The 24,651-nt window shown below is 50.3% G+C and overlaps 10 protein-coding genes and 2 non-coding genes across 12 annotated transcripts; 4 read left to right on the top strand and 8 right to left on the bottom strand.

Moving 5' to 3' along the window:
• Positions 1-953: 953 nt before the first annotated feature.
• Positions 954-2,304, top strand: QC764_305630 (uncharacterized protein). Its single transcript, XM_062945669.1, has 2 exons — positions 954-1,901; positions 1,959-2,304. The coding sequence occupies exons 1-2, from the start codon at positions 1,699-1,701 to the stop codon at positions 2,278-2,280; spliced, it is 525 nt and encodes a 174-aa protein (XP_062801689.1). The 5' UTR covers positions 954-1,698; the 3' UTR covers positions 2,281-2,304.
• Positions 2,305-5,100: 2,796 nt separating this feature from the next.
• On the bottom strand, positions 5,101-5,185 carry QC764_0052970. Its single transcript has one exon. It is a non-coding gene; the product is annotated as a tRNA-Ala (tRNA).
• Positions 5,186-7,392: 2,207 nt separating this feature from the next.
• On the bottom strand, positions 7,393-8,991 carry QC764_305610 (uncharacterized protein; the record flags this gene model as incomplete). Its single annotated transcript, XM_062945668.1, has 2 exons — positions 7,393-8,219; positions 8,271-8,991. 2 exons carry the CDS (start codon positions 8,989-8,991, stop codon positions 7,690-7,692), a joined length of 1,251 nt encoding a protein of 416 aa, XP_062801688.1. The 3' UTR covers positions 7,393-7,689.
• A 491-nt stretch (positions 8,992-9,482) lies between these two features.
• On the bottom strand, positions 9,483-11,687 carry QC764_0052950 (uncharacterized protein; the record flags this gene model as incomplete). Its single annotated transcript, XM_062940442.1, has 2 exons — positions 9,483-11,562; positions 11,635-11,687. The coding sequence occupies 2 exons, from the start codon at positions 11,685-11,687 to the stop codon at positions 9,483-9,485; spliced, it is 2,133 nt and encodes a 710-aa protein (XP_062801687.1).
• A 400-nt stretch (positions 11,688-12,087) lies between these two features.
• Positions 12,088-13,425, top strand: QC764_0052940 (uncharacterized protein; the record flags this gene model as incomplete). Its single annotated transcript, XM_062940441.1, has 1 exon — positions 12,088-13,425. One exon carries the CDS (start codon positions 12,088-12,090, stop codon positions 13,423-13,425), a length of 1,338 nt encoding a protein of 445 aa, XP_062801686.1.
• On the bottom strand, positions 13,349-13,698 carry QC764_0052930 (uncharacterized protein; the record flags this gene model as incomplete). The annotated part of the gene is made up of 2 exons (XM_062940440.1): positions 13,349-13,447; positions 13,531-13,698. 2 exons carry the CDS (start codon positions 13,696-13,698, stop codon positions 13,349-13,351), a joined length of 267 nt encoding a protein of 88 aa, XP_062801685.1.
• A 5,096-nt stretch (positions 13,699-18,794) lies between these two features.
• QC764_0052920 (uncharacterized protein) lies at positions 18,795-19,391 on the bottom strand (the record flags this gene model as incomplete). The annotated part of the gene is made up of 1 exon (XM_062940439.1): positions 18,795-19,391. The coding sequence occupies one exon, from the start codon at positions 19,389-19,391 to the stop codon at positions 18,795-18,797; it is 597 nt and encodes a 198-aa protein (XP_062801684.1).
• Positions 19,392-19,471: 80 nt separating this feature from the next.
• On the bottom strand, positions 19,472-19,921 carry QC764_0052910 (uncharacterized protein; the record flags this gene model as incomplete). The annotated part of the gene is made up of 1 exon (XM_062940438.1): positions 19,472-19,921. One exon carries the CDS (start codon positions 19,919-19,921, stop codon positions 19,472-19,474), a length of 450 nt encoding a protein of 149 aa, XP_062801683.1.
• A 653-nt stretch (positions 19,922-20,574) lies between these two features.
• QC764_305560 (uncharacterized protein) lies at positions 20,575-21,984 on the top strand (the record flags this gene model as incomplete). The annotated part of the gene is made up of 1 exon (XM_062945667.1): positions 20,575-21,984. The coding sequence occupies one exon, from the start codon at positions 20,575-20,577 to the stop codon at positions 21,982-21,984; it is 1,410 nt and encodes a 469-aa protein (XP_062801682.1).
• Positions 21,985-22,048: 64 nt separating this feature from the next.
• On the bottom strand, positions 22,049-22,131 carry QC764_0052890. The gene has a single exon. It is a non-coding gene; the product is annotated as a tRNA-Gln (tRNA).
• A 134-nt stretch (positions 22,132-22,265) lies between these two features.
• On the bottom strand, positions 22,266-24,605 carry QC764_0052870 (uncharacterized protein; the record flags this gene model as incomplete). Its single annotated transcript, XM_062940436.1, has 2 exons — positions 23,429-24,605; positions 22,266-23,361 (listed from the first exon to the last, which is right to left on the bottom strand). The coding sequence occupies exons 1-2, from the start codon at positions 24,448-24,450 to the stop codon at positions 22,266-22,268; spliced, it is 2,118 nt and encodes a 705-aa protein (XP_062801680.1). The 5' UTR covers positions 24,451-24,605.
• QC764_0052880 (uncharacterized protein) lies at positions 22,314-23,299 on the top strand (the record flags this gene model as incomplete). The annotated part of the gene is made up of 3 exons (XM_062940437.1): positions 22,314-22,441; positions 22,592-22,638; positions 22,879-23,299. 3 exons carry the CDS (start codon positions 22,314-22,316, stop codon positions 23,070-23,072), a joined length of 369 nt encoding a protein of 122 aa, XP_062801681.1. The 3' UTR covers positions 23,073-23,299.
• Positions 24,606-24,651: the final 46 nt, after the last annotated feature.

The following is a 24,651-nucleotide window of genomic DNA, read 5'->3' as shown; positions in this document are numbered from 1 at the left end:
CGTGCACTTCATTGACTTTTCTCTGGGCCGGCAAGTCCACCTGATGACATCACCACAGGCCTTTCTCGGGGCAAGCGCTCCGGGCCGGGCATAGCTGAGTCCTCCAGACAAGGGAGAAGCTCAACAGAAACAAGCTGATTTTGTGGAGAGCTGAGGAGCACTGCTTTGATTATTGTGAACAAATGACCGACTTCCCGCAACAACTTGGCCGTTCAACCTTGATTTAGGGGACCAGCCAGTACTTTGGATGCAGGTGATGCATTTCGAAAGACAGAAAACGGTGCACACTGTCTCAGTTACGTGGCATGGAGATTTGTTTTACAGTCAACACATACATCACTCTCGAAATAGTCCGCACGATGCAGCACTCCCTTGTCCCCCGCATTTTCCGGTGTGCTGGGGTGTGGTTCTATTGGCAGCCGACCAATTTGCGGGTGGACTGACCGTGGAAAGCTTTTCGTAGCTGTGCCTATGGTTGGTCGGTCCACTCCAATGCTCCTGCATCCCCTCGGGGAGTTGCCGTCGCCTGCCGTCTCCTCGACACCACCTTCTGCTGCCAATAGCTCACCGTCAAGATCAGATCATGTTGCTTCATGCTACACAACACGACACTAGTACATGATCGTGAACCTCCTTGGCCGCATTTTTGACCCCTTTTCCCACGACACCATCTCCCCTTTGTGTCTCTATTGTTCTTCCAATCATCTTTAGCCTGTAGCTGTACGGATCTTCTTCACATAGCAGAGATCGGATTACACAAGTGCCTCGACAGTTATTCACGAGGCTGCTCCTAGGTAGGTACATGAAGAATTAGAAGGAGTACAGTCCAATGGCTTTCATTGCTCACTCTTCCGATGTTCGGCCAAACCACCTTGGCCTCATTTCCCTTACAGCGCTGGCGTTCGGACCGAGTCTTCATACGCGCCACATTATTACTGACAATGGGAGAGATATGTTGGTAGATGCAGTATGATGCATAGCTTTGAGTTTCTCTTGTTGACAGTTAGCTCGAGCAGAAAGCGCCGGACATACTGACGTATGCTCCGGCTTCACGTTCTACATCATGATATTACGGCTTTTGGCGAGCTGAACCTGTCAATGATCGTCATCATGCATGGAAACGGGACATCGTAGCATTGACTGGTTGTCGTAGGGTCGCAGCAGGCTTGGGGCTCTTGTAGGCGTCGTAGATGCTGTGACACTTTTGCTTCCTGAAGGTTTGCCAAGCAGTACTCCAACTCTTCGCCTCCTTGGTTTCACCACACGACAAGGTATAGCACTCTTGAGGCTATTTTGCAGATTCAAAATAGGAAAATGCAATGTTGATCTAGGTGAAGCCCGCAATCAAAATCAAGGAAGCCGTCCGAATGCAAGCAGAAGGCCGGGATGACAGGTTGGATGAGAGGCACAATTTTGAATAAGGATGACTTTCATGGCTGATATGACTGAAAGCGTACTCTCTAAATTTCTATATAAACTCCCTTCTTCTCCCTTTATCAGACATTAAACTGCTCTCATCATCAACATCAACAGTTACTCCAGCAGTTCCAACTCAGCCTTCCAAACAATCGAACACTTTCTTGCTTTTCAAAACAACCAACTCTTCCACCGCCAAAATGCAGTTCTCCAGCCTCATCACCATCCTCACCGTCGCCATGACCGCCGCTGCTCTCCCCGCAGCTGACGTCGCCAACAATAATGTTGTCGTTGCCCGCACTGGCGGCGGTGACGACAGTGGCACCCCCGTCAACCAGTGCTCCGTTAACAACGAGAAGCCCTTCTGCTGCAACCCCGCCCCCATCCTCGGCATCCCGATCGGCTTCCTTAGCTGCGTCCTCGGCGTCGTTGGCGGTACCTGCTCCGGTGTTGTCAAGTGCTGCAACGTTGACGCTCCTGCCTCTGTAAGATTCCTCCCTGGAACTCTCTTAACATATAAATCACTAATAATTACTCATTAGGGCTCCATCACCCTCAACGTTCTCACCTGCGGCATCTTGTAAATGCGGTCATGGTATAATCTGCTGCAGTCAGATTTGGACGCCTGAAGGCAACAACAGCAATGGGTTCTGGAGGACTGTCTTCGGGATGGCAAACCTGGAAGGATTGCTGGTGCTGGGTTGTATGAAATACTTTCTGTTTTTCATCTCACTCTTTCTCTCGCTTTTCAGGCCTGGCAGGGGAAGAGAGGGGTGGAAACATGTACGGTCTTTTTTTGCATTTGAGCGAAGCGATGTATCTAGTTTAGCTAGCGGGTTTTGCAGTTTCTCATCTGTTTTTTGAATCTGATGTCTTTGCCGGCTTATATTTCGATGGCTTTTAATTTGAGATTGTGATGTGATTTTGATGAGTGACGGTTTCACTTGTGGAAGATGACAACATGAGTCCCCACTCTGTGTTTGATGAGAGCAATAATATGGTTCGTTTTTGAGTTATGAAAGGTTCCAAAACCCTGCTTGAGCATGTGATTTGTGTCGCAGTCCTGTGTCGAATAATTTGGGGAGGGAGTCTTTCTTCTTGACACTGCACTGTCCTCAACTTGCCTTGAGCGTTGGGTATCAAACTGCAGACGATTCGAAATCATCGCAGTGTGCTACGCCCCTCCCCCCGGCAACGACGAACTTGACTATTTTCAGGACGATGAGCGCGTACAAGTCTACCGATTCTACGAACACCGCCGGTTCCCACTCTCTATCGAATTCAGATTCCACGCCTGCACATACAATTGACCCGCCATGGTATAGGCCTCTAGCGACGGTTTGCGAGAAGTGCAAGTTTATGGTGGACGACTGTGGCCGCTGTTTCGATCCCGGCCCTCAAAATTCCCCCCGGGGGGCAGTTTGTTAAACGTAGAGGCTCTCAATACAACACATTTTCGGAGCTTCTGGCCTAATCTGCTGCAGGGTGCGACATCTATTTTCAGTTCTCAAGGCATGGCCTTGAGAGCCACACATCAGATGTACCTGGCACGATTCCTGAGCGCGTCCATGGGTGGTATTTACTGTCGACTGGAGGCAGCGAAGTAGTTCTTACTCTTGAGATTCCTTACACATCTGGCGACGTTGAGTTGGCAAAACAACATAGCGTCGAAGAAACCCGCGATTCAATGATGGATACACCCACTCGCACCGGCGCACAAGACCACCACCCGATGGAAGATGTTAATTTCACAAGATATATTCAGTGCACAGTTAAAGCCATGTTGACAGACTATCGAGGTATGATAAATCTTGGGCTCTGGAAAGTAGCCATGACTGATTCTAATATGTAGCGCCAGAATATGACTCCCGAATCTGTTCGCCAAGCACTAGAGACGCTTACACTTGAGTAAATTTTGGCTTGAAACACGCCACAGGTCACACTTGCGGAGAGCCTCCTTCAGCAACACCCTTTTGCCTATATGAGTGTCCGAAGTTTCCCGCGATTCGGTGCGTTTGCGTTTGATGGACGAGGGCCGTCCAAATGCTAGATATGCAACGCATAGTCATTACTGGGGCGACCTGAGAGTCCTCGCCCTGACTACCGATACATTCGACAGCTTCCGCCAGCAGGCTCCGCCGGAAGCCTTGTCAAAGACATATCGGGATGCCATAGAAATCACCCATTACTTTGGGATTGAATATCTTTGGGTCGATTCATTGTGTATTTTCCAAGATAGCACATCTGACTGGACCCGAGAGTCGGCGCTCATGACAGAAGTTTTCGAGCGCTCCCCACGCTGGCGCTGTCAAACAATGTCAAGCGATGGGCGCCATCTTCTAAACATTTGTCGAGTTGAGAAATTCGGACAACACAGACGGCACATTAGAAACAAGCTTGCTGGAAGAGCATGGATTGTCCATGAAAGATAACTATCTAGTCGTACTCTGCATTTTACGAATGACGGAGTGTACTGGGAATGCGATCAGGGCCCAGCGTCAGAGGTTTCTCAGGCAAGCCTATGTTTCGACAAGGATCGACTCATCGCTATCTCCGGGCTAGCGAAACATATCGTCAGTACTACAAATGATCAATTCCTCACCGGTTTGTGGAAAGAGAATTTCATTAATGACTTAGTTTGGAGCTTGCGAGAATGAACCTGAAACAGAACCGCCGAACCAGCACCCCAAGTCGAGGTGTCAAGGACGAATCAACCCACCCACAGCACCAAGATGGTCCTGAGCGTCTCTTTCAGCACCTTTAACTTATCAGTATTTAACATATGTCGGTCGGTCGACGGGCGGATTGGATGACTGGTCCACTGATATTTTGGACAGTTTCAACACCGTATCTTGCGCCGACCTTCATGATATCACTGTCAACCCCCTGGCTGTGAAGATGTTCAGGAGCCGTCAACCAATATCAATGTGCGGCTACGCTGCGAATCTGTATTTGCTTGTCAAGGCTACTTTGTGGTTAGTGATTATGCGGCACCAAACAGCGAAGGCAGGACACCACGGCATCGGCTTGAAACTCGTCAGGAATCTGAACGTGAACCTGAGATTGAGGCCATTGAATCGTTATTGTCCGACTCACACAATCAAAACGAGGTGCTGGAGAAAAATCCTTGGGCAATGATAAATAGACTCGATCATAACCCGTCATGCATCTTAGGCTGTGGTTTGGACGTTGAATGGACTAAGGAAATCCCACCATCAGATCCCATATTTCTCTTGGAGCTCAAAGAGACCGAATGGCCTGATTCATTACCTGCTCATGGATATTATCCTGAAATGCTTGAACAAGGCTGCAACTTTCTCGTTGGGTTGATTCTACAACAAACGGGCCGACAACGGGGTGAATACCGCAAGGTAGGAATTTACCGGTGTTATCAGCCATTTCGAGATCGTGTGCTATTGCCTGAAATCTAGTTGCGCCAGGGGATGACACGGCATTTTGTAGAGATATGAGATGGAGCGAGAGGAGGCTTTATTGATCTTGTTTGAATCATCTTTCTTATGTCGGGAGAGGATGGGACAAAATAGCTTGATCACTACATAAAATAGAGAGGTGGCTCACTAATACAGAGAACTTGCTGAGGTTGTTTGTGTCATCTGAATCCAGGGCAAACAAAAGCTTGTGCTAAAAACATTAGCAGTTTGCAGGCTAGCAAAATCCTAAAAATGGACGAGTTGGGAATCGAACCCAAGACCTTTCGCATGGTTATGCTATTGCAAAGCGAACGCGCTACCAATTGCGCCACACGCCCTTGATATAATGGCTGCGGAAATAAACTCTATCATCATCATCACCTGGTGGGCCTAATTGGGTATTGTTCACAAGGTCAGCGAACCATGCTGAGATGGGAGAAGGTAAGAGGATATTCATCTGAAGATAAATAAGCAGAGGGTACTCGCGGATATGATTTGTCTTAGTGCTGCACTTTGCGTGATTGCTGCGAGATAGTCGAGATTAATGTTTTTGTAAAATATGTAAACATAGCTAGTCAAGAGGTTTCATTTATATCTCTGAAAATCAAGTAAACAACAGGTATTAGATGGCAATCTTCAAGGAAGGCCGCTTCGAAACGTAGGTCAACAGCCCTCTTCAACTGGTAAGAACATTTCTTGCTCTCTCCTTGTTCAAAGCACCCCGACGCCCGTGACTGCCGCTCTTAACCCCCACCCAGCCTGTTGAATTGAGCTCCAACCTACCTACTCTGGATCCAAGTCGTATTCTTACATACACCTTCCTCTCAGTTTCGACTCGAGAAATATATACTTTCCATTTTCGCGGTGCTCCTTGGTGGGCTCCCTTGCCCAGTTCTTCTTGGGGCTATCTTTGAACCGTGTGCCGCTCAGTTTGTCGAGGCGGGCGCGAAAGGTTAAGCCTGTGCTTCGTTCCCGAGTCTACGTAATCTCCAGTGCACTTACCCTATTGATGGCCGGCAAGTGACCCAACTGGCCAACTGATCTTACCTTACCATTATTGCCCCAGAGCATCCGAGTGATTCTTTCCTCCATGAGCCAGAGTGGGGGCCAGGGACTCCCGGTCGACACTTAAGCCGTGATGGTTTTCTCAACGTCCCTTATATGTGTAGGTTTTCTTCCACCTCGTCGACATCTTACTGAATTACTAGAAGAACAACATGGAGAAGTTGTCCTGAGCTCCGGAACATCGTACCATCGTTATACATTCGGCCCCGCAACATTACGGAGCTTGCCGCCAATCTCTTCCTGGGTCGCAGCGTCAACATTGGAGATTTGGAGCCTCTCTGAAATCCCGCCCGACGAACTCCGCAAATGGGAGTCTGGGCGCCTACAAGAAGTCGGTGTTTCCGCCGCCCGCCTCATGTCCAGTAAAATACCTCATCGAGCACGAATTCATTAGCCTCTATCATGATTCCATGGCTCTTCTCCGCAAGCCTTTTTACCATCCTATCGGCCATGACACCCAAAACGTTTACCAATCAACCACGAGCCCCTCGAGCATCTTAAAAGGCCTTGTGCGACTCTCCTGAAAGGCTGTGAAAGACAGTTATAATGCTTTCTACTATTTTTATTAAACTCTCTTGATTATTTCAGAGGCCTTCAAATAGAGGAACAGCGCCCTCGACCATCGTGATGGTGAGGTCTCGGGCCTCTTGTTGAAGGGCTGGAAAGAGAATCGAACCGCCCTAGACTGTCGCAGTGTGTGTGTGTGTGTGTGTGTGTGTGTGTTTTATTGGCCCGCCTTGGTTGCCGGGCACGTACATACTATCTGAAGATAGGTTAGGGCCGTGGTGGCTATACTGTATTTACATGATGTCGTCCGACTCCCAGGGCCATATGCCCACATATATCACCACTCCCAAGCCTGTGCGTCGTCGCGGTGGCAGTTGGTTGAAGGCGTAAATGTCCCTCTGTTCACCGGGCCTTGCTCCGGTCCCAGGTCTCCAGCCTGGCCTATACCCATTCCTGCGCCTATATAGTGTGTGTGTATTCGTATGATGGTCTCGCCACGTATGCCCCCTCCCCCCCCGAGGGCAAGCCGTCTTCGCGAAGGCAGGTCGTGGTGCCGGTGAATGGAAAAGCTGCCGGCTCGAGATGCTCGATGGCGTTGGCTGCATCGGTTGCCATGGTGTTCGGCGCGCGCGTATGCGAAAATATGCGCGTAACATCACTCGTGCTCGCGGTCCTTCCCAGGGCCATCTTTTGATGCCGATAGCCCACCGCGCGAGGTGTTATATTCGATTTTTCGTCGTCGTCGGCGGCGTTGATTCTTCGACGAAATGGTGATTTTTGTAGTAACAGGCCTCCTGACTCTCTTTGATGGGCTGTTGGATCATCTTAAAGGCCATATTTGCTATCATTTAGGGTTTATATTCTCATGAAGCAGGGCAGTCTCCATTTTATATGACGTAGGGTTTCGCAACTCTGAAAAGGAGACGGCCCCTTCGTAGCTCCCTGTCCTCCTACCTGGTACACTTTGTGCCGGGGGGGGGAGGAGGTCAAGTTTGGCGATCACAGCTTATTTAAGACAGGCAGATATGGTAAAGGAGTGCCCTCACCAGTTGAAGAGGACTGGTTCATTTTTGGAGGTGGGGTCAATAATGTTTTGATGCCTCTTGTTCATGTTCAGATACATACTCGAAACCTCCTTCATGACACATGAGGCTGGTATATTTAACAATGTAATCCCGCGTGTTTTAACGTCACCAGCTTTTCTTCCGTGGCATGCCTTCCGGTCCCTACTCATGGCGGATAGATACAATACAACAAAAGTGAACCCTTTTCACTGCCACCGATGCATCAACCCAACAAAATAGTCCCAATACTGGCACAGCGCCCTCCCATTCCACCCCTGCTCTTCCATCCCGAACCCATCCAAGTTGACAATCGCAGGCAAGTACTTGCTCTCCCAATCTGTCAACGACATGTTCTCCTCTTTTGGCTTGGAGCACTCATATCTTGCCTTGCATAGCTCCCAGTAGGCGGGATACCAGCCTGCTTGCTCCCAGCCAATCACACTCGTCACCATTGGCTGGTTCTGTTCGTTCATAAAGATGATGATGTTTCTTGGGTGGAGAGCACCGTGCGTAAAGACAATGGGGACGTTGTCGGGGAGGAGATGATGAGGTTGGTAGTTGATCTTGGCGGGGGTATCATCTTTTTGCTTGGTTTGGGAGAGGGCCACGGCTGTGGCGACGAAGTAGCTGTGGAAGTTGGAGACGTTGGGGAAAGGCCCTGGGGCGGGGATTTTGAGGCCTGGGGAGGAGGGAAATTGGAAGATTTCGTCTTTGAGAGGGGTGTTGTCTATGCTTGCTTCCCGGGGGTCAGTTGCTGTTGGTCAAAAAACGGGGGAGGGGAACTCACCGACTACCTCGACTCCTCCTGGCTGGAGACGACGCCATGATTTAACCATATCCTTGATCTGAAGACAGACGTGCTCTTTCTGGGCGTCGGATAGATATGGCCATTGTTGCTCGAGTGTTACTTCCTCTGATGGCAAGGAGAGGTAGAGGACTCGCTCCCCAGTTCCGATGTCCCGTCGCCAGCCAAAGACTTCGGGGACGGGGACCTTGTCGCTAAGGTACCGTTTGAGGGTCATTAATGTCTTGGCTTCAGTCGAGGTAACCGCGGTGTCTGCGCCATACTTGACCAGCAGTCCTGCTTGTGGCGCGGGGAGGTAGTATGGTGATGGTAATGGCAGAGATCCATGTGAGAGGATAGCTTGTCCCCGCACCTGGGGCACGCTGGGGAGGTCCGGTTGGAATGCATATTTGGGACGGGTAAAGTATGAAGAGTGTGCAAATATGACGTTGTCTCCTGGGGGAAAGATGAGGTTGACAGGAATCCGTTGCTCATCTTGTTGCTTATCTACAATGGCTGGTTGAGGTTGTGGTACTGGCGCTGGAGCGATAGGTTTGCTGACGGCTGCTGGGGCTCTGGGGATGAGAGTGGTGGGGGTCAAGGTGAGGTTGGAAAGGGAGTTGTAGAGGGCCTCGAAGGGGTCCACTTCCTCGACATGTTGCCGTGGTGGAGGTGGTGGGGAGGGCTGGTGAAAGTGATTGAGGTGGATTGGATTCAGCAGCATTGCGACGAGACGGGAAATGTACGATGGGGCGGTTATCAAAGTTGCTTTCAGAACGGAGAATCATTACGGAGTGAGTGCTGTTTTATTGCGACGTTCGCTTGTTGCGAGTTGGATCCATGACGTTGGGCTCGCGGAGGTGCGCTGGCGCCGGTGCCCAACCAGCTGGCAGCCTGAGGTGATGGCGGCAGGCAACACTGACAAGGGAAATCACATGGGCCAGCGCTCAGTTTGACTGGTTGCCGTCACTGATCACTGAAACATCTCTTTCGCTGAGCTCGGGAACGCGCTGTTTGTTTTGCAGTGGCATCATTTCTTTTAGGACATGTGTTTTGGAAGTGTCTCACGGGATGATATCACTGGCCGTCCCGCACCTGACCCCTCATCAACGTCATCTCAGGAGCTACCCGCTCCGCAACAATTCCCACTGGCAGTTACCACCCCCTCGGGACCCAAGGCATGTTGACTCGGAGGTCATCCATAGAAGCATAATATCAAACAAGAAGCCCGTTTCCAAAATCTAGAAACCAATTATCCCCATCCGCCAACATCATCCCCGTTCCACCTTGTAAATCATCACTGTCCCCGAAAAAGTCAAAGGTCTGTTGAGGCTGCTCCCATTCATTGTTACCGTCACATATATCAACAGTCTCACCTTGATTTCCCAACACCGTTGCGGCCCCGCACGATGGCTCCATGTTCGTCAAGGATCGCAATCGTTCTTTCAATACCTCTCGGGCCTTGCGAATAGCCTCTTCTGCCGCCTCAAGACTCATTTTCACCACCTCAGGCTCGGTCAAGCCTTCCCTCATAGCATCCACATTAGCCTTCACTAAACAAGCGAACAGATACCCCTTAACATTCGTCTCTCTTCCTTCAATACACCTCCACGTCCACTGTTTTGCCTCCTCAAGTATCGCCACCAAGTCTTCTCTAACCAAGCCCCCGGAAATTGGGTCGGCAGCTTGCGCTCGAAGATGAGTTGACAGAACGATGATAACTTGCATGGAAACGGTCCGAAAACAAGCGGATGATTTGGCGACATTGCTTGCGCCAATATCTGAAGTAGCAAAGACACCTCGCCAGATACGGTGTGCTGTATCTACTACAACCACCCGGCAAAAAGCAAACTCTGGTCTGGATAGAGAGGGGAGAAAGAAAGGTAGATGGAGGGCGAGAAGGTAGCGTCTAAGCAGGAGATTGATGTGGTTCACGACAGCTTCGCGGTTCACGTTTGTGAGTGGCGCATTGCTGGAGTGAGAAACGTGCGATAGGAACTTGGCCAGAAGTGTGTATGCTGCTCTGAAATCAGAATCAAGCTTCAAAGCGGTTGGGTAATCGCCTGGTGAAGACCAATCATTGAGAAATTTGACAATGGCGAGGCGTACTGGGAGTGTCTTTCGAAGGGCGAGGGAAATTGCTGTAGAGGTAAATACTCCGTCTGCTTTGGGGATTGCTTGGTCCAAATGCAAGTCCTCATCATTCAAGTTGGATGGAGGCTTTGTGTCAAAGTCTTGGAGAGATATCAAGGGAGGACCTCCAGAGTTCAGGCTGGACTGGACAGATAGCTCGAGGATAGTGTTCCAGATCCTGCGGCGCATTTCTGATGTGAACAGGTTTGTATTAGGGGATGTTCCAATGACACCATCGCGGTGCAGGCCCATGTACATGGCTGTGCGGAGGAGCGAGCCAACCGAGATCCAAATCATGTCTTCCGCTACACCGACAGCTTTGCGGGCGAGAAGCAACAGAATATGGGATTGAAGATGTTGAAGGGAAAGTTGATGCTTGAAGTCCGGCTTGGAGAGCCATGTTTGTGCATCTTGTACCCATTGTGTGGCTTCTTGTCGCAATACCGTGTCAGTATGAGTCGCACCTATGGCACAGACAAGCTTGGCTTGAACAATGAAGGCCGCATTAGTCGGCGGAGTTGGCGATGTGCAGAGAGCATGGAAATCTCGAGTGAAAGAGGGAATATGCATCACACGAAAGATGCTTTCTGATGTTGAGATGTAGTTCCGTAACAGATCGTCGTGGTCTGGCGGAACGTCGAAGAGTGGTTCATACGGCCAACAAGGGAGCACTCGAGACTTCAATGTCTTTGCCAGACCTTTGCATTCCAGCATGCACCCGACGATAGGAGAAGAATTGTTGCGGAAGTGTGGCTCAAGGATCGCAAATAAGTCTCGAACCAGGGTAATGCTGTTGACCCAGTGGCTTTGGCCGAAGTAGCGGGTCTTGTGTGCTATGCTGAAGGCACCGACGTTCGGTTGTCCCTGCCGGGACTCATGGTGAATGTGAAATGTGCCAGCGATGCCCAAATTAGTCGTGTTAACAAGAGATGGTGGCGTTGGAGGAGTAGTGATGGAGAAACAGCTGGCCACATCGAGTTCGGCGTTCTCATCGTCGACACAGTCATTTGGCAGCGAGGTTGCACTTCTGGGAGTGGTGGCCTTTGGAGGAGAGAGGGGAGGGTCACGGTAAGAGCAACTGGAGCCTTTCGACTTGAGGCAGTTTCCACATGGCGCCTTCCGATCACAGCGGATTTTACGTTTTCTGCAAGTGATGCAGGAGCTGTCAGTGGAACTCTGTGGTTAGCGTGACTTCCTAACTCTCAACTTTCATTACTGAAAAGGAACAACTCACACGGCAGGTCTTCTCCGTCGTCGAACAGCACCACCTTGGCCAGTATGCTCCATCTCGATTCAATCTGCCGGCAAATTCTGTCGATAAAAGACAATGTCCGACATCTTTGACAGATTTCGGGATTTTCACATCACATTAACCGAGGACTCAGGAAATTCACTCGGGAAATTCAGTCCTTCGGAGCCAACAGCCCGACGTCATTGGTCCAGGCCTCGCTCACCCAACCCAATATGCCGAGTCCGCGATTCTTATCTCCGGCCCGGCCTTATCCACATTCGGCGACTTATTCAACTATCCTCTTCGGCGTTTATATAAAAACCTGTCTCGGCATCCCCTAGGGGAAATTCTGGTACAGGCACCGGTGCCTTGGGTTTCTTTTCTACACTTGTCGCATATTGTTGGTTTACCGTTTTGGTTTCTCTAACTTGGTACCAACAGCAATCTCTCAGCACAATGGTAGACTCAGGTCAACCCTCGGCTCCCTCTCAAAGCACATCCTCCAGAAGCAGCTCTGAGAAGCTACCCATACCCGACCAACCTCGAGACCTCGAAAAGACCTCGGAATCTACACCTCCCACACTCACCGACCTCTACGGCCCAGCCCCCGACGGCGGCGCCCGCGCCTGGTTCGTCGCCCTCGGCGCAGCCTGCATCTTTTTCTCTTGCCTCGGCATCGTCAACTCCTTCGGTATCTTTCTCCAATACTATGGAACCCACCAGCTATCATCGCATACCCCCGATCAAATATCCTGGATCGGCTCTGTCACGGCATGCATGCAGTTTCTCTTTGGGGCTATCTCGGGTCCACTCTTTGACCGTTATGGGACATGGGTCATCCGTATCGGAGCTATCCTCTACGTCTTGGCCATCATGATGACGAGTTTGTGTCAAGAATACTATCAGTTCATGCTCGCTCAGGGGGTCTTGACGGGATTAGCGTCGGCAATGATACAAGTCCCTGCTTTTGCGGTCGTGTCACAGTATTTTGACAAGAAGAGGGCTGCAGCGTTGGGGTTGGTGGTTAGCGGGAGTAGCATTGGAGGTATTGTCTTCCCTATTGCTTTGGGAAAGATGTTGAATGATACCAGTCTGGGGTTTGGGTGGTCGGTTAGGGTGATAGGGTTCATTGTGGCGCCTATGATGGTGTTCTGTTGCTTTTCGCTGAGGGCGAGGTTGCCGCCGAGAGAGACGAAGTTCTTCCTATGGTCAGCGTTTACAGAGCTGAGATTTGTGGGGTTGGTCGCTGCCGGGTTCTTTGTATTGCTGGGGATGTTTACACCGTTGTTTTTTCTGCCCTCGTATGCGGTGTCGAAGGGGATGGACAAGATCTTGGCGTCGTATTTGCTGGCTATCGTGAATGGAGCATCGACATTTGGGAGGATCCTACCAGGAATTCTGGCCGACAAATATGGGAAACTGAATATCTACGGGCTTGGGTCATTGTCGACGGGGATTGTGGTCCTGTGCTTGACCAAGGCTACTGATACGGCTGGGTTGGTGGTGTATGCTGTGTTTATTGGGTTGACATCGGGCACGATTGTGTCGGCGAACTCGGCTGCGTTTTCAACTTGCACGACTAATCCGCAGAACTTGGGGACTTACATTGGGATGGGTTTGGCCGTTGGTTCTATCGCCATCTTGGTTGGGCCGCCGGTCAACGGGGTGCTGTTGGATAAATATGGGGGATATTTGGAGGCTTCTCTATTCAGTGGTATCATGTGTCTGGCTGGAGGGGTTGTGATTTTGGCGACGAAGCTGACGACTCCTGAAGGGTTGTTTGGAAATGTGTGAACTTTTGGCGTATTTCTGGGGCCTGTCACATGTTGTTGAATTAGCTTAGAACTCTCAACTATACACGATATGGAAATAATTCGGTCAGATAATCACCCGACTTACCATCAGACCAAAAAGTGTGGCATGACGCGTCTGAAGCTTTTGGTCAAATGTGAACGTACCTTTGTCGGTTCTCTCATTGGTGCGAACCCGAGCAATCCGAGCAACCTCCAGAATGGAAACGTCATACCACTGCTGCTGGGCGGCGCCAACACTGGAGGCAGCCGGCATAAGTACTGCACAAGATCCTATATGCTGGGTATAATTCTCTGGGCATGTTCGCACTTTTGGTCCATCAGTTCTTTTCGGTTGCACATCTTCATTTTTGAAGATCGGTGTTTATTAACGCCTGCATTCAGCTGAATTCAATTCAAGAATCTCGCCAACATATCTCGTCCAGGCATCCATTCATCACGCAAACATGGCCAAACTCAGCAAAACAACCCCCTACAACTCCCAAGATGAGCCTGCCTCCCCCTCCGATCCTCCTCCTTCTTACGAAACAACCATCCAGCAACATTCCCAATCTCAATCTCAGTCCCATTCCCAATCTCAGTCACAGTCCGACCAGCCCAAACCCCAACAGTCTTGTACTCCATCCCGTCCTCACACCTGCGGGTACACACCCCAACCACCAATGCAACCCCAACCAGATAACCTAACCAAACTCTTCAACGACGAGCGGTACGCCGTCCACGACAGCAGGCCAGGATGTTTCTGGTCGTCAACAGGGGGCTGTTTCTTTTCGACGAGGGGCGGGTGTTTCTGCAGTGATAGGGAGGGATGTTTCTGCAGTGATAGGAACGGGTGTATCTTCAGTGATAGGGGGGGTTGCATCTTTAGTGATCGGGGAGGGTGCTGTTTTGGTGATCGGGGGGGTTGTTTTTGTAGTGAGGGGGGGAGGGGGGGTGCGTGGGGGGATTGAGTGAGGAACTTGGGGTTTGGAGGGTGGGGAGCCTGGCTAATTTGATCAAGTCATAAAAGGAGGTTTTTGGACTGTTTTGGACTTGGTGGTTGTTCAAAGACATGGAGTGGGGGCGTTTTCTCTCAATGCTCACAATTTTTTCAGTGTATGCATGGCGGTAGTTCTTTCTCTTCAAGATTATGCTATGTGAAAGTCTACCTACCTGTAAGAAACTACCTATGGGAAACATAGAGACCTTGTATAACCTGATCTATTGCTATTGTACGAATACCCTTTCTAACAGAGCTATCAATCTTTATTGCTCATCCTTAACATGCTGGGGGCCCTCCCCTAAGCCGCCACCGCTGCCAATGCCTGTTCTCTGCTTGCATCTTCAAGCATCTCAATGATGGTAGCATTGCCATGAACGCGCGCCAAATCCAGCGGCGTCTTACGAGTGTCCGAGAAGACGTCAACCTTGGCCACGTGCAAGAGGAGGAGGGTTACGACACCCTCGTGTCCATTGCCTGCCGCCCAGTGAAGCGCAGTCCAGTCAAACAGAGACCGGAAATTGGCGTCTGGCCCGCTTTTGGTGAGAAGGTCTTTTACTTCGGCGTAATGCCCACCCGCCGCGGCCCAGTACAAGGGGAACCCAAAGTTCTTGTCAAGAGCATTGACGTTGTCCGTCTTCGCCTCGTCCTCGGGGGGATAAGAGATGGCTATGAAGTGTTTGTCCCAGGCAGAAAGCTTCTGGCACCGCTTGACAGACATGCCGTTGGTTATCATCCAGGGTTTGATCTCGTACATCATGACCGACTGCCTGTCGAAACTCGACCACTGCATCTTCATCTCCTGAACCTTCTCATCGGTTTACTGGTACAGGATCTCTCGGTTGACACGGTCCTGGCTCCAGTTGCGCGGCTCAATGCCTTAAAAAAGGTAGATGAGATTCTTGTTCCACGAGATGCCGCCGGCGGGGGATTGGTGCTCGTGTACGCAACCAAGGGCATGCCCGAATTCATGGAGGACCGTATCCTCAAATTCACCAGCTGTTGGATCCTGCAAGTTCATTGTGGCCTTGTTCTGAGGCATGCCCCGACTGAGCGTACCGATACAGGATCTTGTGGGTTTTCTTGGGTTTTGAAGGAAATGCGAATCTCCACAGGATCCGTATCGGTCTCGTAGACAAAGTCCATTTTCAGGTTAGCATAGGCAAGCCACTGCCGTGCATAGGTTTTGACCTTCTCGTGCCAGTCGGGGGTGCCGTCCAGGAACCGAACCCGAAGGGTTTGTCCAGCTTTCCAAGTCCAGCTCTTGGCAACAGCAAGCTCAGAATACTTCTCCGCCTGGCCTTCGTCAGAATCGTCAACATGAAGTTCAGGGTGCATGGAGGCGCAAGGAGCATTGACGCATGCAGCAATTTCGAAAACGATGGCTCCCACAGATGCCTTCAAAGCACGATCGAGTAGATCCTGCTGCTCGAGAGAAGGACCTATAACGATGGAACCAGAAGGTAACATATCCGAATTTTCAGGCATTGGAGATGTTGCCAATGCCACTTCGGACTCCTTTTCCGCAGCAAATGTCAGCGATTGGTGAAAAGATCGGACAACGTGAAGTGAACGACAAAAAAAGGGATCCAATCTTACCTCTTTCTTGGCACGCCACGAATGTTTTGATGGCTAGTTCACATGAAGGCATGTTGAGACTGCTGTCGCAGACCTCAGCAACAGACTTCTCAAACTGAGTCATGCACCAGTCTGGTTAGTACTGAATAAAACAAAAGGTGGAAGTAAATCGGGTGAATAGGTACCTCATGACGGACAGATTCGACATCTGCTGCATCAGAACGGGCGATCTCGGTAGCCTGGTCTTGTCAGAAGTCATTTCCAATGGTCAAATAACATATTGGGTTTTTACATAAATGTTCCAATCGTCGCCCACGAAGCTTTTGAAGTCAGGGCCCCAGATCTCCCCGATGTAGGCCTCAAAGACACGCAGGTTGGAGGCTGCAGAAGCGGTGGGCTCGAGCTGCATGTTCGTCTCACATTCCGTCTCGAACTCCTCGGTGGTTACCTATTTGTTTGGTGCCCCGGTTAGCTTCCAGTGCTCGACAACAACGATGGGCTAGGTAAGTATGATGTGGAATGGAACCAATGACCAACCTTGTAATCAGACTTAAAAAATACAAGCCTCCATCGAAGCCAAGAGAACTGCCATTCCTTCTCACGTGAGAGGGACCTCAAAGCCTTTACAGACTCATAAACGGTCCGCGCGCACCAGTAGCAGTGGAGACGAAAAAAGATGCTGTATTCCGGGGCCTTCTTTGTGGTGGTGTAAAGTATTTCCGCGAAATCCACGACGTTCAAATCGACATCGTTCTCAAACTTGAGCGATGCAAGCGGAAGAGGAAGGACGGTCTGGGTTCCACCTGAATCGGAGCTGGAGCTGGAGCTGGAGCTGGAACTGGAGCCGAAGCTGAAGGGCGAGGACCCATTGGAACCTGGCGAAAGCGGTTCCCATTTAGAAGCCTTCCACTTGCCGAGAATGACTTGGTCCTGCTTTGTCTGGCGTTCGGCGATGATTCTGGTTCGGACGAGGTATCCTGATCATCGACAATGAATTGGAGGTACTCATGGGACACGATAGAGTCCAGATTCTTGACATGAGTGATGCTCTTGATGAGGCAGCGTTCGTACAGAGAGCGGCTCTTGGTCAAGGCCTGGTACCATTCTCTGGTCCAGTACACCTGTTCTTCGTCAACGAAGAGGTAAGGAATTGAGGGCATGGTGGTGGATTGTCGCAGTTCTGATGATCCGATTTATGTGATGCGTACGATTTGAGGGTTCAGAGCTGAAAGGAAGAGATAGAGAACAAGATTAGCTCCTTTATAGTGATCTGGGCAGACCGGAAATACCCTTCATCAGCTCAGACAATTATCCCTCTCACCAAATCCCAACCGCGTTTTCCGTTCAAGTTTGTGGCTCCTGTTCTTCATGGGCTCATGCGGTTCATCTTTGCACAACCTTACCAATCCAATCAAAGCCTCTAGCCTAGTCACGGACTCTGAGAAAGCAGGATTCTGGTTACTTTGGCGTGTGAGAAGAGCTCTTCAACTAACCAGTGTGTGGCAGTCGAGAGAAACCGGGTGGAACAAAATTACCAGTAGTATGCATATCCACCCAAATCCTACACGCCTCAGCAAGATGGCTCGCAATCTAGAACTCAAAGACTTCCGCTTATAATGCCCAGCAGTACGAATCATGAAAGATGCGTGTTGTTAAAATCAATGTCAATGGTCCAATAAATCACATAGCTAGGTATCAAGTTATGTTGTCAATGCCCACCATTGAAGTGTTGAGTCTTAGAGAGCGAGGCTTCACATGAAAGACCTTGCCCTGCCCCCTTCAAAGCTTGATATGCTGATTAACATGAAGCATCTACAGATACCCAACTCGTTGCAGACAGAACCAAGTGTATAGGTAATTGACAAAGTTTCATCAAAACCTCATTCTGGACGCCAATGAATGCGAGTATCAAGCCATGTGGGGCGTGGACGTAAGCCCACTGCGTGTGTCTTGCTCCTCCTCATCTTGCAACCTGGACCACGGCCTCTTGCTTCTTCTCTCCATGCGTCACCAATAGCATCACCTTTTCCCAGACCTTTGTTGACATCCCACTGGCATAAAACAACCTGAGGTTGCAAGCTTCAAAGAGATAGAACCCGAATTACCTGAGAGCGTTTCTTCCGGCGATCCTATACCTCTGATTGGTTGACATCATCATCAACGGCAAAGATGTCACTCGTGTTGTATTTTTGGGCTGCAATGCATCCTGTCATCACAACCGCTTTCCTTCAAGCCCACTCATCCCCAGGACTTTTAGACTGGACCCTGGGTTTACCGCCCACTTATGTAATAGGTAGGAGCAGGTCCCCTAGAGCAAGCATGCAAATCCAGGGTCCTTCGAAAGGAATGCCGGGTCAAGCGCTGTTCATCCGTGCCCATCCAACGTAACCACGCCTACCTAAAATAGTTCACAAACCCTCAAACTCCATGATGAGACATAGAGGGGGACCCAAGATGTGGGCCAACAAATCTTTGCACAATCGTCGCGGCAACTGCGTGTGGTTCAGTCCTGTGAGTGATGAACTAATGATAACATCAAAGCAAACATCTAGTTCAAGGTCTAGAACACACTACCGAACAAGATGTTATGGGCCTATCAAAGGACCTTCGTTTGCAACATCTTGAACCGGGCACTTTCCAAAGAACGCCACAAGCAAATTTGTTGACTCACAACTGGCGGGGGTATAAATATGAAACGCTAAAGTGATAGCAAGATTTTTATATCGCACAGCGGGAAGTTATCTAGTCTCATTTGTCATTCTTACTTCCCAGTATCATGTGCCCACCCCTAGGGGTCACCACCCTTCCCGAGCGGCCCTCAATTCCTCGAGGACAGTCTTTATCCCCGCAAGTTCCAACTCGTGCATAGTCTCCTCAAAGAGTTGCTTCATGACTGACATGTGACCTTCCTCATAAATCTGATATCCAAAAGGGCTAACCTCCCAATCCATCACAAAGCAACCATTACTCTCTGCTCCTTTCGTGACGACAGCATCCACATACGTCCAAGCCCCATCCTTGATATCCCTCGCAGTAATAGCCTTGACCAACCTGATCGCCCCAGCAAGCAAAATACCACTTGCCTCCCTCTGCAACTCGGTGCCTTTGCAGAAACCTGGATCAACAAGGTTGGTGATGAGTTGATCAGAGGGCGGGAGATAACCCCTCCGGATCCGCTCGGCAAAAAACATCTGACCCAGGAGCTTGGATACAAAGTAGTGGTTCATTGCTTGGTATGCTCCTTTCCCATTCGACGAAGGGGATGTCGTCAGGTTGTTGAACGATGACAGAAAGGGGACGCCGGGGGAAGGTGGGGAAAGTTTGGAGTTATATACACCACCAGAGGAGACGATGGTGAGTCTACCTGGGTTGCCGCCAGAGACAGATCGCATGATGGGTATCAACAAGATGGCTAGGAGGAATGTGCCGAGATAATTGACTTGTATGACACGGTCGTTTCCCGTGACAGGGTCTAGACTGAGGTTTGCTGAAACGACGCCAGCGTTGAGGATGGCAATGTCCAGAGGGGCTTGGTGATGTCGGTGCTTGAGAGCTTATCTGACAGGGCGGAAGTAAAGGATTGGATGGAGGGGTAGGACGACATCTCGAGGTGCATGAATGTGATGGTTGCAGAAGGGAACTTGCGACGGAAACCTGAGGCGACCTCTTCTCCTTTCTCAGTGTTGCGAACTGCGATGATGAGGTGGGAAAGAGAGAGTGATAGCAGGTCGTGGGCGGCATGGTAGCCCAGTCCGGTGATTGCACCGGTGATGAGGGCTGTTTTGCCTGCCAACGAGGTGGATCTTGTTAGGATAAGGCGCTGAGGCTTGGTTCGGAATTGGGAGGAAATGAATATGGAGGTGGCGGACTGGATTGGGCGACCTAGATCGAGGGATACAGAGGAGGTTGAAGATGGCGTCATGGCGGTGTTGCTTTGTTTGAACTATCGATTGGGATAGAACGCTGATTTGACTACTCAATCATGGAGAATGTGGGGCTTTGGGTGATTTATACAGGAGATTTTCGTCTTGATCGACGAGAGCTGAGTTGTAGAAGCAACAAAGACACAAAGGACGACGGCGACCCCAGAGACGACTGTTTACCGAATTGGGATTGTAGTTGAAGCTTGGCGGGCCTTCTTGGTCTGTAAAGACTACCTAGCCTCGCCGCCGAGGGTTTCAGTTCTGATGAATAAGCTCGCTGAAAGTTGAGGAAGGCATAATCAAGCTCCCTGGCGCCGAACGTTCGGGCCCGTGCCGGTCCCACCTCTCCGTGATCCACCTTTCCCGAAGGGGAAAGTAATCGTGTCTTGGCAAAGCAATCCCGTGTGGGTCCATCCTTCGAGCTGACAGACGACGACATGTTGGATGCCTTTCGACGTCCGCTATTTCCGCTCCCAAGACTTTTGCATTTTCCATATCTGTTCCCAAACATGCTTCCTCTTGTCCTGCGAGTTTAATCATCACCTCGATCTATCTGCTCGTAGTCATACTTGGCAAGAATTTGCCGGTCTCACACAGCCGTCACATCGTTTTTGTCGATACAGATACTGCAACGCTGAACCGATCCAACAACATGCCGGCAAGGAAAAACCACGCACCCAACTCGAACACCCCCCTTTTCATAGTCAACTCATCAGCCAAGATCGACCCTGCATCCAGGAAACAGATCCGCAGCCATGTCATGCGAGGCAAGAATCGAAAGCGGGCCAGTCAGAAAGACAAACCCCTGATTCGCTCCTGGATCAACGACTGCCAAGTCGCAGACTACTCTCCCAATTCGATTTCCATCCCACCACGAGTCGGCAATGACCTAAGCCACATTGCCTTCATAACCCCGCTGGCACCCTACATGCAGGAACTCATGTTCCAGTTCTTCACAATCATCAAACAATCCGCCTATCCCGTCGAGACCTGCGTCCAGCCAGACAGTCGTCAGTGGGTGGAATACCTCACCTATGACCAAGCTTACCTTCACTCGGCCCTATTCTCAACCAATGCCTTCTTCGACTGGCGCCGCTCAGCAGAATTTGGCAATGTTACTCTACAACACCTTACCACATGCATTTCCCGCCTCCGGCAGAACCTCCTCGACGCCTGCCTCGCAACTTCAGATTCAACCATCACCACCGTGAACACCCTAGCCATGATGGCTGACCTATTCGGCGACTACGACAACGCACGGAAACATCTCCAAGGTCTTTCCAAGATCGTCGAGGTCCGAGGAGGAATAAAAGCACTTCAATACAACCCCCAACTGCAGTCAAAGATACTGAGAGCCGATCTTGGCCTGGCCCTGTCGACCGGTGTAAAGCCGCTGTTTTTCTCGGAGGGGCTCTCCTGGGAGCCTTACTTATCCTCTCAACCACAGTCCAGCTCATCCAAACCAACCGGGGCACCAGCATGGGACATGTCCTTCGTCACTGACCCTCGTCTGTTGAACGTCTACCTTGACCTCCGGGAATTCTCTCGCGCGGCTAATCTCGCAAAGCAGATAGGCAGCAAGATCGGGGCGGCTGAGTATCTTGAGACGCTGATCTCGGTGCAGTACAGGTTGTTGGCTTTATGTCATGAAGACGGTCTGTCGATGACGGCAGAGGAAAGACTGTTGAGTGTGGGTATGTTGGCTTTTACCACTACAACTTTTTTGCATGTAAAGGGGTTGCCGTTCAGATTCCCTCATCTGCAGGAGCAGGCGAGAGAATGCCTTCAGAATCTGGATACCAAAAAACAAGGCGGTAACCTAAGTTTGTGGTTTTTGTTTGTGGCGTATATATCGGCGCTTGGTAGCCACGGGACAGCGGAGGATGGAGGACTGTTGGTTGAGAAGGGAAGGGAGATTGTGGAGGTGATGAAAGGTGAGAAGAGTGAACTGGGATGGACTGACGTGAGGGATATCTTGATGGAGGTTATGTGGATTGATTGGGTGCATTCTGAGGATGGGAAAGAGTTTTTAGACAAGATAGCAACTGTGAGAAAGGATTGAAGGGTTGTGTGAGGCTGTAGACATGGGAAAGTCATGAATTGCAAAAAAAATGATGGATGATATGAGGTCCTACCCGGACTCGAACCGGGGTTGCCGGAATGCTCTGATATTCAGAATCCGAAGTGCTAACCGCTACACTATAGAACCTGGAATGTTCTGTGGCTGCAATGGCCGAGAAATTGTCTGAACTTCTCTTTCCTTGCCCGTTGTGTGGGATGGAGTTATGTCCCCACCAGGGCAAACCTATGCTGAGTCATAAGAGGTTCCACATTCAACCCCCTTCATCCCAGGTTAATCTCTTTCCAATGAGGCCCCTGACCAAAGCCTAGATGCAATGCTTTTTTTCTGATCCAGCCATACCCTCTTCTCTCGGCAATTCCACCATCCCATTTCACCAGGATAATATTATAATGGAGGCCGTCACAAATTTCTACCTCTGTGGGCCTCCAAGCGTCAAGTACGTATTTTTCATCGTTCCGAAATGTCTTCTGTGGGCACCCCTCAGAGAGAAGAACCACTTCAATTGGTTCAGAGTCGTGAAATATGATGTCACTCTCTGAACCCCCCAAATCATCAAGACTCATCCATCCACAATCTTCACCATTAGCCCCGAGGAGTCGAGCGTCACTGGTAAAGACATCTGTCATTTGGATTGTGAGTGTCAACACCCATGTCCAGAACCTCAAAATTGGGTACGGCTTAGGGTTATAGATTGGCCTCGGCAGCGTCTCCAATGACAACCCAGATTGAAACCCTTGGAATGAAACACGCGGTTCAGTAGGGTAGAGCCGGCTTGCTCTCCAATCTGTGGCGCCTTGTAATGTTCGGTGGTGAGTTCGGTTAATTTGGTCGATTACTGACATTGTTCTCCCGCTGCTATCGGTGGTGTACCAGACTATCCAAGTCCTGTGGCTCTCCAACCATTCGTCAATCTTCAGCTGGCTTTCAAACTCCTCCAAAAATATCATCCGCACCTCCCCTCGCCAGCCAGCCCACGAATAGCTTGGAAACCCAGGCCGTCGAGTAACATTGTTACCCTTGAACAGGAGAAAAATATCGAGATGCGCGACTGGCAAGCCCTGAACTAGGGGATATCCAACCTTTATTGACACTCGCCTCATGATGCCTCCCATGGCTCGGAGCACATCTGCGTCGTTGCCGAGAGACCGGCCTGAGTATTGGCGGATCAAACTACCGTACACTCGTAGAGCAGTGAAGGCAGACTCCCCTAGATGATCCATGGCTCGGGGAACCACCTGGTGAAATTGCGCGAGGTTGTCATTGAGCCTTTCATGATATTCGACCCTGTTACACCGAAAGACAACTTGGTCTCTGAAGAAGTACAAGTTTCGGCGCGATAAAATGCGCTCTTGAAGCCTAAAACGGCGACTATGTCAGCAAAGCTCAGAGTATGGTTCACGTATTGTAGAGAAGAAAGACCTACGTCCACGCTCTGGTCATGTGCGGACTCTCATGCATTGAGAGGCCAATGCTTGTTATCTTTCCTAGGAAGATGCCTGGTTTGATTTCATGAGCCAAGCACCCTCCCTCTCGGCTGCCCGTCTCAATGCCAGGCAGCCCAGCATTGGCGTCGAAGCCCGAGGCGGCGACGACAGTAACCCATGCCCGTTCATACACTTGATCCATGAGCTCGATGCCTGGCTCAAGATCGCTAGGGTCATTTTGAACTAGACATAGAGAATCAACCCACAGATAACGCAGGCCGAGCTTCCGGGTAAGTGTTATGGCATCACGAATTGTTTCCGGGATGAGATTCCAAGCCTTGCTGATACTGTCACGGTACTTGAGTTCTTTCCTGTTGGCCTTTGTAATCCTGAAGTTGGGGACGGAGCCCCAGACATAGCTCAACGCCACATATGGTACTATGCGATTCAGTTCTACCACGCAATTGAGCTTGACATCAATGCAGCGAAGAAACTGAAGACCTGGATAGGCTTGCTCAAATGACTCCCCGGCTGGAGCGACAACACATTGATGTTTGCGTGAGCATTCATCGATCCACCTGGCAGTGCGTTCAATGTCAACCGTTTTCGAAAGCTCATAATGCAAGTAATTGCTTCGACCATGATCCCTATGGTTTGCCGCAAGAAAGCAGAGCCCAATTGGAGCATGCCCTGGCCGGGACGAGTCGGCCCTGTCAACTAAGAAACATCTTCGACTAGGAAAAGCAGGGTCCAGACCATAGTCCCACTTGATGGAAAGAAGTGTAGAGTCGGGGTTGAAGTTGAAGTAGACTGGCCTTTTGGCGTGTCGATATAGAAGCTCGCTAACCAGTCGACAGACCGGACATGTGCTGGTTCGAATTCGTGAGGCAGTGCCGATATCCCAAGTTGAGTTGTTGCCAAAAGAGATGTGGCTATCTGCGTGTAGCAGATCAAACGGGATCCTCGAACAGTATCCGCACAAATCCGGGATAGAAACATTGGGAATAGAATACTGCGCCATGGTGATGAAAAGATTTGATGTTGATGAGTGGAAGGAACGAGCGCTTTCTGATTAGGCAGCACTGCTCATTGGGCTCTGTGCCCTATCCACGTGATATCGCATCAAACATCATCGCTGGTAAGTCCGCCCTGGAGCGGCAATAGGAAGGTGCGCTGTTGCACTTCGTCACCCCAAGGCCGTCTTCCCAAAACTCGTAAAACA

Source organism: Podospora pseudoanserina, chromosome 3 (genome assembly GCF_035222485.1).
Source record: "Podospora pseudoanserina strain CBS 124.78 chromosome 3, whole genome shotgun sequence".
Lineage (NCBI taxonomy): Eukaryota > Fungi > Ascomycota > Sordariomycetes > Sordariales > Podosporaceae > Podospora > Podospora pseudoanserina.
This window is presented reverse-complemented; position numbering and strand designations above follow the sequence as displayed.

Excerpts from the sequence above, each read along its gene's own strand:
- QC764_305630 (XM_062945669.1), top strand. The coding sequence starts at position 1,699 with ATGTTGTCGTTGCCCGCACTGGCGGCGGTGACGACAGTGGCACCCCCG. Across the intron at positions 1,902-1,958 it reads ACGTTGACGCTCCTGCCTCT|GGCTCCATCACCCTCAACGT; the intron begins GTAAGATTCCTC and ends ATTACTCATTAG.